At 53.5% G+C, this 11,114-nt stretch overlaps 3 protein-coding genes across 3 annotated transcripts; 2 read left to right on the top strand and 1 right to left on the bottom strand.

Moving 5' to 3' along the window:
- Window positions 1-1,045: 1,045 nt before the first annotated feature.
- On the top strand, window positions 1,046-2,176 carry J7T55_011139 (uncharacterized protein; the record flags this gene model as incomplete). Its single annotated transcript, XM_053135546.1, has 1 exon — window positions 1,046-2,176. One exon carries the CDS (start codon window positions 1,046-1,048, stop codon window positions 2,174-2,176), a length of 1,131 nt encoding a protein of 376 aa, XP_052986779.1.
- A 1,187-nt stretch (window positions 2,177-3,363) lies between these two features.
- J7T55_011138 (uncharacterized protein) lies at window positions 3,364-7,089 on the bottom strand (the record flags this gene model as incomplete). The annotated part of the gene is made up of 6 exons (XM_053135544.1): window positions 3,364-3,385; window positions 3,599-3,803; window positions 3,857-5,448; window positions 5,807-6,672; window positions 6,728-6,914; window positions 7,010-7,089. The coding sequence occupies 6 exons, from the start codon at window positions 7,087-7,089 to the stop codon at window positions 3,364-3,366; spliced, it is 2,952 nt and encodes a 983-aa protein (XP_052986778.1).
- A 3,088-nt stretch (window positions 7,090-10,177) lies between these two features.
- J7T55_011137 (uncharacterized protein) lies at window positions 10,178-11,089 on the top strand (the record flags this gene model as incomplete). Its single annotated transcript, XM_053135543.1, has 2 exons — window positions 10,178-10,745; window positions 10,800-11,089. The coding sequence occupies 2 exons, from the start codon at window positions 10,178-10,180 to the stop codon at window positions 11,087-11,089; spliced, it is 858 nt and encodes a 285-aa protein (XP_052986777.1).
- Between the last annotated feature and the right edge of the window lie 25 nt (window positions 11,090-11,114).

Genomic DNA, 11,114 nt, shown 5'->3' with positions numbered 1-11,114 from the left:
ATCAGGCGGGCAGGCTTGGACTTGATTGCCGTCTCTTGGGAGCTTTGGTTCCGGGAGTTCGTCACCACCAGGCTGCAGCTTGGTTTGTCTCTGCCTGCAAGAGCTGAAGGGTGATTGCGCACCCTCAGCCGTAGTCTTGTCGTCGCCAGCAGCCGTCTTCTTTTCTGTAAGACTGGGTTCGAGTCGGCACCCGTGGTTCTGGTTCATTAGCAGGAGCGCGTCTGACCGGCCACAGGCTGAGACTGAGACGGAGGAGGTGTGCAGCTCCACCTCGGGTCTGAGGATCGATCCCTGCAGCGCATATTGCCTGCATCACCAAGACTGCAGCTGCTCTTGATTCAGAACTTGAGGGCTGAGACGAAGACAGCTGCGAGAGCGCGAAAGTTGTTCAATTGATAGAGGGCTGCAGCGAAGTCGTCAAAGAGAGAGACAGAGAGAGGGAGAGAGGCGCGATAGTCCAGGCACGAACTTTGGAAGCTTTGGAGAAAAGGCCTCCGTTTCCAAGCCTACCCAGTCCGTGTTCTGCATTAGCCCCCCACCCTCCCTGTTACCCTGTCACCTTGCCCCTCCATCATCGCAGCTGCCCCCCAAGGCCCCAAGGCCAAGGTGCGAGGTGCGAGCTGCAAGCTGCAAGCTGCGAGACGCAAGACGCAAGACGCAAGACGCAAGGTGCTCTCCTGCCCGAGCTTTTGTCTCTGTCCTTGCAGCCGTTGAGAGAACAAGGTTCCAAGGTTCTTTTTTCTGCCCACCCCTCGGACCTGCTCTCTGCCCAGGCACTTGCCAGGTGCGCTGGAATCCAACGGTCCCACAAAAAAAGTATAAGACCCGTTACGTTCCTGGTCTGGGCCGCCCTCATTGTACTGTACCGTCAGCCAGTACTGTACACAACACCCCTGTTACGTTATTTGTCCTGAGAGGTCCCCAGTTTCCAGTTCCAGTTCCGGCACCGTTTTTTTTTGTTACCCGCAGCAGAGCAGAGAGCGAGAGAGAGAGTTTGTGTGAGAGAAAGAGAGTCAGAGAGAGACAGGGGGAAAAAAGACCAGACATGTCTGAAGAAGGCACATATGCACCTAAAAGCCCCGACCTCGCGTCGTTCTTTCAATCTCAACCTGAAGACCAACACCAACTCCATCAGCACCAGCAACAGCACCAGCAACAGCAACAGCAGCACCAGCAGCAGCACCACCATCAGCAACCCCCACCTGTCAGCCCCTCGCCCCAGAACATTAACTGGTACCACGCCCCAGGCGGCGACCAAAGTCACTCCCGATCTTATTCATATTCTGCCCTGTCTGCCTCTGCCCAGAGCCCGACTGGCCCTGCTTTCTCCAGCTACTCTTCCTACCAACCTCTGAGCGCAACAACGCCCTCATATACACATTCACCGCGTTTTTCGCCCCACCAACAACACCAGCAGCTGCAATCACATCCCCAGTCACTACCACAGTCTCAACCACAACCGCAACCCCATTCACAGCCCCAGCAGCCTTCTTTTTACTTCCCGCCCAACGCTGCCGTTCCACACCAACAACACGCACCCGCTCACCAACAACCCACCTATCAACAACCACCGTACCCACAACACCAGGCCTACCAGCAGCAAGGGTATCCTCAGCCACAAATTCAACACGACGTGCAGCCTTACCTCAAAACCGAGGATCCCTTTCACCACCAGCAAATCAAACCGGACTTCCCGTCCGACACCATCAAATCAGAGGACAATCCAGAAGACTCAAGCATGCCACCACGACGCTCTGCTGCTGCTGCCGCAGCGGCCGCCGAGGCCGAGGCTGCAGGCATGATGGAGTCACCAGTCAAGACCAAGTTTCCGACCGCCCGCATCAAGCGCATCATGCAGGCCGACGAGGAGGTCGGCAAGGTGGCCCAGCAGACGCCCATCGCCGTCGGCAAGGCGCTCGAGCTGTTTATGGTGCAGCTGGTGACCAAGAGCGCCGAGGTCGCGCGCGAGAAGAACTCGAAGCGCGTCACCGCCGCCATGCTCAAGACCGTCGTCGAGGCCGACGACCAGTGGGACTTCCTGCGGGACATCGTGAGCAAGGTCGAGCACGACAAGGACGGCTCAAGGGCCAAGGCCGCCAAGAACGAGAGCAGCGACACCGAGGAGGAGGCCGAGCCCAAGAAAAGAAGGGGCGGCCGCAAGAAGAAGGCCGCCTAGGAGAGGAGCGATTGAGCCTCGAGGGGGGGGAAACATTTAAATCCACAGCCATTATTTGGAAGGAAGTCGAGGGCGAGGTCATGTAGAGTGTTGAGGAGGAAGCGCGTCGCGTTGCTACCTATCGCTGCAGGGGAGCGAGGCAGATGGACTCGCAGAGGCCGGGATGGCTCTCGGTTCCGGTATCTCAAGGGCAGTCTGTCGCGGGCATCCGGAGCTGCAGCGTGGGTTTAAGTCGCGACACACGTCGACCAGATGAATGACCTGGATTTCATTTTCATTCACGGTATATGATGTGTCGCCGTTGTGTTATTGGCTGTGGAACTGGCGCGACGAAGGCGAGTCGCGAGGAGAAGGAGGAGCAGGAGGAGGGGCGAGACGAGGCGCGACCCGTGCGAGCGTCAATCCTGGCGGTACGCGCCTTATAACATTTTGTCAAGCTTTAGCGAGGCGAAGCGTCGGGACGAGATGTACAGTACCACTCAGGTCAATTCCACGTCGCGAGGTTGCGGGGCATGAACAACAAGAAGACATGATGAAGGCTAGCCTGCTTGAGGCTGCTGAATGCGGACACGAAAGTTCAAGAACTACACATATCACGATAGTACTCAATACCCAATTGTTTTTGAGTCCTATCAAGCGGACAACATACCCAAAAATGTTGCTATTTCTCTTTTAGTATTCCCCGTCGCAGGCCAGGCATCTATCCGCAGAAGCACACTCGACAGGAACCTCTGGGGCCCTGAGCTCTGGGCAGACGAGCGAACCTGAGGCCCAGCCGGACAAAAGTTATTCATCGGCAAACCAGAAAGCGTGAGCAGATCAGATCAAGTCAGACACAAGAAGAGAACAAGTTATTGACATGCGTCAAGTTGGTTCAAAGGAAAGTACTTTTTCTTCACGATACACAAAAACCAGGCAAAACGTGACAAACGTATGTATTCGGTACGGATGAGACATTATGATGTCTCAGCCTGCCCCTGCGAGCGTGGCAGACAGATATACGGAGTACAGTATACATTAGGCCGGTCCAGCCCTATCGTTCGTGATCTCCTGGTCAGAGTAAAGAACGAATCGTGGGTCAGCGTAAGCGACTCAGTTCTCTCTCCCCCTCTCTTTTCTCGCTCATCGTTTTTGTCGAGAGCCGACGACATAACCAGAACCGAATGTCCGATAGTCCCAACGCCGTTTCAGATGCTGTTGATGGTGGTGCTGTTGTTGGTGACGGTGATGATCAATCATGCAAGTCCATATTGTCATGGCTCAATTTTTTTGGTCTTCTATACTCGTGCGGTCGATGCTCGTTGACGCCGGCTTTGCTCTAATATATACCCTGTGTTCGATATTGGAATGTGTCGTATCTGCAGACCCCGTCAGTATGGCTGAGCTCCCAAGATATCCTGTCAAGCTTGTCTCGCAACTTACAGTCGAGTGTAGTAGCTGCCAATGGACTTATTGATCAGGTCCGTCTCGACGAACTGCTCTGCATCATCAGCGCTCAGCTGCAGCTGGAAACGCTGTCGCAGATTCGTTGTCACGGTCACAACACCGGCAGCAAAGCAAGGCATTTTGGAATCCCGGCCCATCATGGCGACGAGGTCGACAATGTTGTCGGCCGATCGTCGAAGTGCTGCAGCATTGTCAGTTGTGGGCCCAAAATTTATCTGCCTATGCGGTCCGTACCTTGGAAAGCCTGCTTGCACAGTCGTTTGAAGTCGTTCCACTCCGGAGACCCTATACCACCCAGAACTTCCACGTACTCGTGGGTTAGCTTGAAGGGTGCGGCCTCGAATCCAACAGACCCCGGGGAGTTTGAAAGCATGAAGCCAAAGTCGATATGCACAATGTGGCCCTCATTGTCGATCAGGACGTTCCCGTTGTGCCTGTCCTTCAGCTGCAACACGTATGAAATGACACTGTAGGCGGCAAGCGATCTCTTGAATGCATCGACGCCAGCTTTGTATGGCTCACTGTCGGGCGCGCCAAACGCTTTTGCGAAATGGTCTTTCAGTGTCGCAATCCGCCTCTTCGGGTTCGTGCCGGCCTCAGCCTGTGCCAACGTCAAACTTCGTTTGATGGAGTGAAGTGAGACGCCATTTGTGATTGTCTCAATGAGACCCGAGGACTCGCCCGTCACCAGAATTCGCATGACCTTTACCCAGACCCCAATCTTGGCATCGGTCCATATCTTGTCACAAACATCAATGAGCTGGCAAGCGAAGGCTTCTTGCCTCAAGTCAGCACCAGTCTTCACAATGACGCTCATCAAATCCCAGTTCTTCATCCAGCCGTAGGGTGAGGATCGTCGTATGCGCTCTTTCTTCATTTGCCAAGCTTCGCCGAAGACCGCCGCACTTGGATCGTCCCGGTCCCCTTTTTTCTGAAGACCACCGGTCTTGAAGTCATTTTCCATTCGCTCCACGCCAGCACTCGCATTCAACGCCGGGTCAAGGTTCGTATCTTCGTCGACTTCTTCGGAATTGGCTACTGCGTTCTGGACCGTGGTCTTGGCCATGATCTGATCAAATGTCGGCCCATGTCCATCATCTGTGTCGAAGTTCTGTTCCTCCAAACTCTGCATGCTTGCAATAATCTTTGCACGGATCGCCGCTACCTCGTGCTTCGGTCGTTTGCCACTGGTGGCGTCCAACTGGGCCAGCATTTGGGAGGCAGTTCGCATATGTGTTGCCAACGCAGAAAAGTCTGGCTGGTCCACAGACGCGTTTCGTGGGTTTGTGTTGATGGTCATTCTCCTCAAAGAGCGGCTGCTAGGACTGCTGGATCGACTGGTTGAAGCGGCTGAACTCCTAGGCGTCACCAACTCGGAACTCGTCGACACTGTTGGCGTTAGACTAGGTAGTTGCTGAGGGGCTGGTTTCCTGGTTTTTATGGCCTTGCTGTCGATGGGCTTCAGCACGGGTGACGTACCGAGGTCTCCAGAGGAAGGCTCAAAAACGCTGTCAGCAGATTCCGTAGAGGTCTCTGTGTTCTTTGACGTGGATATCTTTGGTCTCTCGGATAGGTCAAATATACGTCGCCTCGATCCTTGCTCCGCCACTAGTGTTGCCAGTAACCTCTGGTTGTCTTGAGAATCGGGGTCAAAAGTAAAATCGTCGCGTAGAATCTCGATCATCAGAAGGTAGGGCACCTTTTCTGCGCTATTAAGAACAGTTGCCTCTGCTGGGTTGATCCTTACGATCCTGTGGTGTTTGCTCCTTGACGGAGACCCATCTGTCAAAGTCGGTGGGCAGATTACGGGAATGTCCACCTCAGCCCTATTCGATATTTGAGTTAGTAAATTCGGCAAGAAACTGGCTCGAGCTGTGTGACGTGACAGGGGAGCAGGTCCTAGGAGTAGACCTTTCGGAGTCTTTACAATCCTAGGTCGCGGTAACAAAGCAGGATGCACATGTGATCACACAATCGCCAGCCAACTAAACATCGACTATTTGATCACTTGTGATCATCACACGGCAGGTTATCACCAGCCCAAACATCCGACATCAGAGGTGTTTGAGCTGACAAGCCCCACTTTGGGGCATTCCAAGGTATTGTTACCACCTGGCTCCTCGACCACGTCCCACAATTCGAGGAACAGGCTTGAGGACAATCTAGGGTGCGGAAAGTACTAACGGCAAGTCCTGCGCAATCAAGGCCAATTCCGCTCGCAGAGCGCTCAGACGAGCTGCCTTCGGGACAACAACCAGTCTGTTCGAAATATCCTCCAATGCCGTCAGGAACTGTGTCTGACATCGGAAATAATTTTGTCTCAGAAGCCTTGCTCTCTGAATCTTCGACATGTCGCTCTTGTTCAACACGCCTTTGGCGCGCTCGGAATGCCGACGGGTCAACAACGGGTTCTCAGACGGCGGTAGACCTGCGGTTACTGGAGTTGGAGGCCGGGGCGGAAGGGGCGATTTCACTTCGGGCAGAGGGAGGGAGGCTGTACTGAGCCGTGCATCTATAGCCTTCATGTCCAGATGGCTAGTTGGCCGCTTCGTGGGTTGTGCAGGAGTCGGTACGTTCGAGCCAGAAGACGAAGTCGGTCGCGAAGGCGGAAGGTTTTGTTTCCGTGGGGTGCCAGGTGAGTCCCTAGGTGGTGAGCCCCTGGGATCTGGCGCACTTGTGACACGGCCGCCATCTCTCGTCGTGCGTCTTGCCCTGTTTGCCTGAGCGGCCGAGACGGTTTGTGCCCTGGTTATCTTCGGTTGCGTCGGTTCCAATACCACGTCGTCGATGGGCTGTGGTTTCTTGGCTTGCGCGACGGCAAGTGGCCCTGCCCAGTGAGGCAAGCCTGGAACAGCCACACTAGACAAAATCAAGCTCGCCAGGACGGTGACTGGCAGCGCGTTCTCCTTGATCTTCTCGTGCCTGGCCGCGTCACCCAGCCCGAAAACTATGTGCTGGACCTTGTTGTAAACCCTTCGACATGTTCTGAAAGCCTCGGAGTGCGGATTGGAGGATAGATCGGTCAAATAGCTCTGGAACAGCCAAAAGGCCTGGGTATGGATTAGCAGGAGAGGCCGCGGCTCGCGTCCGGGGAAAGAGACTGACTAGTAGAGCTCCAGAGACGGATTCCTCGCAGAGGTCCAGCAGGAATTCCTCAAGTGCCATAGACTCATTGTTGACGCTGATGATGAGGTGGCACAGCTCGGGAAGGAAGAACTCGACGTCCTCGTAGGGGAATTGGCGGAGCTTATTGCAGAGGACATAGTGGATTCCAACATGGTCAGCGTATCGACTGCGCATGGGAATTGTTAGCTCGGGCGAGTGCTGAATACTGCACGGCAGCTGGCGCAGGCCAGAAGGGGGTCGGAGGGGCTCGGGAGGACGTACGTCAGGTAGGAGACGGAGAGGAAGGGGTTCTGGTTGAAGACGTCGCTGTCAAAGAACCTCTGCAGGAGGTCCCACGACATTGGATCCGCAGGTGGTCGAGAAGTAGACTATTTGGAGTTCTTGAATCGGAGCTGGATGAGAGGGACGGGGAGGGCGGGCGAGAGGCACGAATACGAGGCAGTTTATCGAGGCTGGGCGGGCGCGATGAAGGAGTGACGAGAATACAAGCCGCGAGCGCGGATTGCTTCATATAGATTCGACATTAAATTGTTGTAGCGAGTAATGAACTTTCATGGCCGACAGCTCAGCAAGGCATGGGTGTAGGAGAACAGGTTGTCGGCGTCGTCCAGCGGAAGAGGGAAGGGTTGAGGTGGTGTCGTGGTGTTATAGTGCAGTGTAGTGTAGTCGGTGCAGAGCCGAGCAGGACAGGTAGTAGGTAGTAGCAAGGGCCCAATGAATGCCAATTGGAGGCAGCCAGGCTGTATACAAACCGACCAACTGTACAGCAAGGTACTGTACGCTACACTACCACAATGGTCCGCTCCGGGGCGGGAAGGGTCTTGTTTGGGTGTAGTTTGACCCCTCGGCGGGAAGCTCCCCGAGGGCATCCGGCACTCTGGCGGCACTCTGGGGGTCCTGGCACCTGGCTCTCGGGCACTCTGGTACTGCAGCCCATTTGTCAACATGCGCTTGGAGGAGGGAGCTCCCAGTCGACCCCACCTGCAAGCACCTGCACTCATTTGTCAGGTCATGTCAGGTACCTAACTTAGTACCTAGGTTGGTTTGACTACCTTGGGTTTGTAGGTATTATTATCTCTTGCGATACTGTATATGTGTCGCCTATTCACCGAAGCCGCATTGGGCTGTCACATGTTCTGAGATTGTCTTTCTTCAAATATCACGCTACGGTCTCTTGAAGGGCCTGTTCAGCAATCACGTCACCAACCCTTGAACGGTACAACGCCTTCTCGATCATCTGACGCATCTTGGCAGGAGTCGAATTAAGCTCACATACTTTGGTCGAGTCTAAAACTGCCCGGCTGTGTGGTTCCCAAGGCCTTGTAAACATACCTATGCAGGATATGAGCCTGTTGCATGGGGCCAAGTCTCGATATTTCAGCAACGTGCCCAGCGGTACCAGCAATTACTCGAAGCTCGATTATTCCGACACACACAGGATCATGATCGCCATCAATAGTTTTTTCCGACGCACCCCCACCCCTATACCCCAGCCCATGCGATAGCAGATGCTGGCTACAATATGCCCTCCTTTGCCAAGCTTGGCACGCTTAAAATTATCTCCAGTTTTAACCCCTTTTCTTGACATCATTCGTGAAATTCTTGCTTGCTTTTACTGCGCTCACAAAAAAAATCCTAGCAATGGTTGGCCGTCGTAACCTGCCTCACTTGGGTATCTCATATTTCCAGCTGCTCAGGGCCACCGGCGTCCCCTTTGGGACCAACCTGGGGTCCTCCAGTGGGTCTTCTCCGGCTGTGGATGCCGGCTAGATTCAAATCACCCGAGGGGGCATGACGTGGACAATCCATGAGAACGGCATTCTTGAGACGGTACTCATCTACCGGAAAGTCCCAGCAGAAGATGTACGAGTCAAGAGACAATTGTCTCTGAGAATCCCCGCTCAGAGTGACTATGAGAAGTTGTGAGTATGGACAGCCTGTGGCAGATTCTTTGGGATATGTGTTCTTCCGAGGCAGATCGAGACTTTCCTCAGTCCAGACACTCGAAGCTTCTGCTTTTCTGAAGGTTGGAGAGACAAGCTCTTCCACTTTCGGCCTGACGCCGAGAGGTAAGTACAGGCTTTGCCAAGTCTTTGAGCGATTAAACGAATACACCGAAAGGAGAGTTAAGCAACTGGCTTATGGCTGTCAAAGTCTCGCCTAAGCTGTATGTAAATTGGGGCTTGTTATTAATAGTCAAAGCGTGCAGTCTCGCTTCCTCCCTTCGCTTATCCTTTCACTACTTTGCCTTACCCAGAGCCCAAAATTCCAGTAACAATTCGGTTTACCAGGCAAAATTGAATTACATTTTTTTCAGCCGGCTCTGTAAATGCAGTGACCTGTGGGATTCTACACTTCTTTTCATACATAGACAATCAAGACACAGAATCGAGAAAGGCAAAGAAACCCATTTAAATACTGAGTCTCGGGGACAATTTTTCTAGAAAGGCAATTCCAAATGGAATCATTAGTTATGAACAGCTTCTTGAAATAGGTTGTTTTGTCGTGAAGCCTTAGAATACTACTCTACACAGCAAAAGGAACGTCATATCTAGATATACAACTTCGCATGGCGATAGCTGGCGTAGATGATGCTGACTGACATACGAGGATCTGAGCAGTTCATGTTCATTTAAAACACGTTCGGCGAATCCATTGAGTCCAGCATGGAGATGACAAGTGTCAGAGTAAGAGCAATTACCTTAGATCCAGCTTTAGGAAGAGAGCTACCCGACCACTTTTGGGCTAGCACATATTTCCTTTGGATGTCTTCGCAATTTAGTATCTACAATAGAATTACGATGTCAGTGCCGTGATCACACTTGGGCTGCTGCTTCAAATGCAGACTTGATTCAGTCGAGTGAAGCTGATGCAAGCCCGCGATTCTCATCGTCAGAGCCAACGGCTGTGTTGAGGCCTTGATTTTCCAGCGACCAGGTCATCGCAATGCAAGTGAACCGACTGGAGGCAAGTCCACGCCGTGAGTGTTGCTTGGACGAATCGTTCATCCTTCAAGACAATAGCAGGAGAATTACTCCACTGCATGGTATTGTTCATCAAACAGGGGACGCACAGCAAAGCAAACGTACTCTCGTTCGTCACGAAAAGCAGATCGAGACTCTCGGTGTTGGCCTCGTAATCGTCCTATGCCCTCCATTCTTACAAGTTTGGGAGCTGGCTGAGGAAAAAGCCATCTGAACTTGACACTGGGGTTGGCCGACCAGGTCTTTTGCGCCTTCTTCGATTTGGACTTATTCCTTCCGTTTTCTTGTCGACAAGTCGCCCTCGACGATTGCCGCGACTTCGTCTTTTCAACCTCAACAGAATTTTATCTCTTCTTCAACTGTCGACACCCAAATTGGATTTTATCTTCACCTTTCTCACCTCGACCAACAAAGAACTTACCTTTCATAGCGAAGACTGTCCAACATGTCTGAGGCAGTCTACTCCCCATCTTACGACTCGCCCGAGCCTGAGGCGCCCCGTACGTCCTACCACAAATGGAACCACTTCGAGGTACGCACTTTGGTCTGCCTCATCATCAAGGGCGAGCACAAGGTGTCCAAGGATCCCATGGACATGACCGACAAGCTCAACCGAGCCCTCAACCCTGGCTCCTCGGGCAGTAAGCCAGCCTACACTCGCGACATCCCCCACGAGGAGGTACAAACGATGCTGAGGCGCATCCTCTCCAAGAAGCTGCACGCGGTGGACCTGGCCGAGCGCAACTACCAGACCCCGGTCACCCGCGCAAAGGTGAACGCCTTCATGCGAAACCTGGGCTTCGACGGCAGCGAGGAGGAGTGGAAGCTGGGCAGGAAGGAGGAGGTCAGGGTGGAGAATGAACAGAAGTTGTTGCGCTTCATGATCAGAAAGGAAGGGGGCCGACCCAGCCCTCGGTCGCGGGACGAGAGAGACAGACGCAGGATGCTGCTCCGCGAGCCAAGGGCGAAGCGCCTCCTACGTGGTTGGAGCATCGGTGCCAGTTTCTGGGAGGGTATGTACTTCTGTAACGCATCTCCTCCTAAGACTTCAACTGACTTTTCTTCAGGACCCAATGGCGAGAACCGCTCCAGAGGCAGAGAGAAGGGTAGAGGCTCCACTGCGTCGTCTGCAACCGTCGTTGACCCTGCCAACATTCCCTACATTACTGACAAGGCTCCTTCTCAGCCTGCTCAGTACTTCACTCCCAACACCCCCAACACAGCAGTGGCCATGTGGGGCGGAGGGTTTGGTCATTTTGCGGCAGCGACCCCAAAGACAAGTGCCATCGTGCCTCCGTCCATGTCATTAGCTCCTGTGCTCGATTACGAAAGCTACGGAAACACATATCAGCTCTGAGGTGCAAGTGACGCACAAGCAAGTG

Source organism: Diaporthe amygdali (assembly GCF_026229845.1).
Source record: "Diaporthe amygdali strain CAA958 chromosome Unknown NODE_56_length_267093_cov_64_804720, whole genome shotgun sequence".
NCBI classification, from domain to species: domain Eukaryota; kingdom Fungi; phylum Ascomycota; class Sordariomycetes; order Diaporthales; family Diaporthaceae; genus Diaporthe; species Diaporthe amygdali.
Note: the sequence above shows the minus strand (reverse complement) of the source record. Positions and strands in the feature narration are given on the sequence as shown.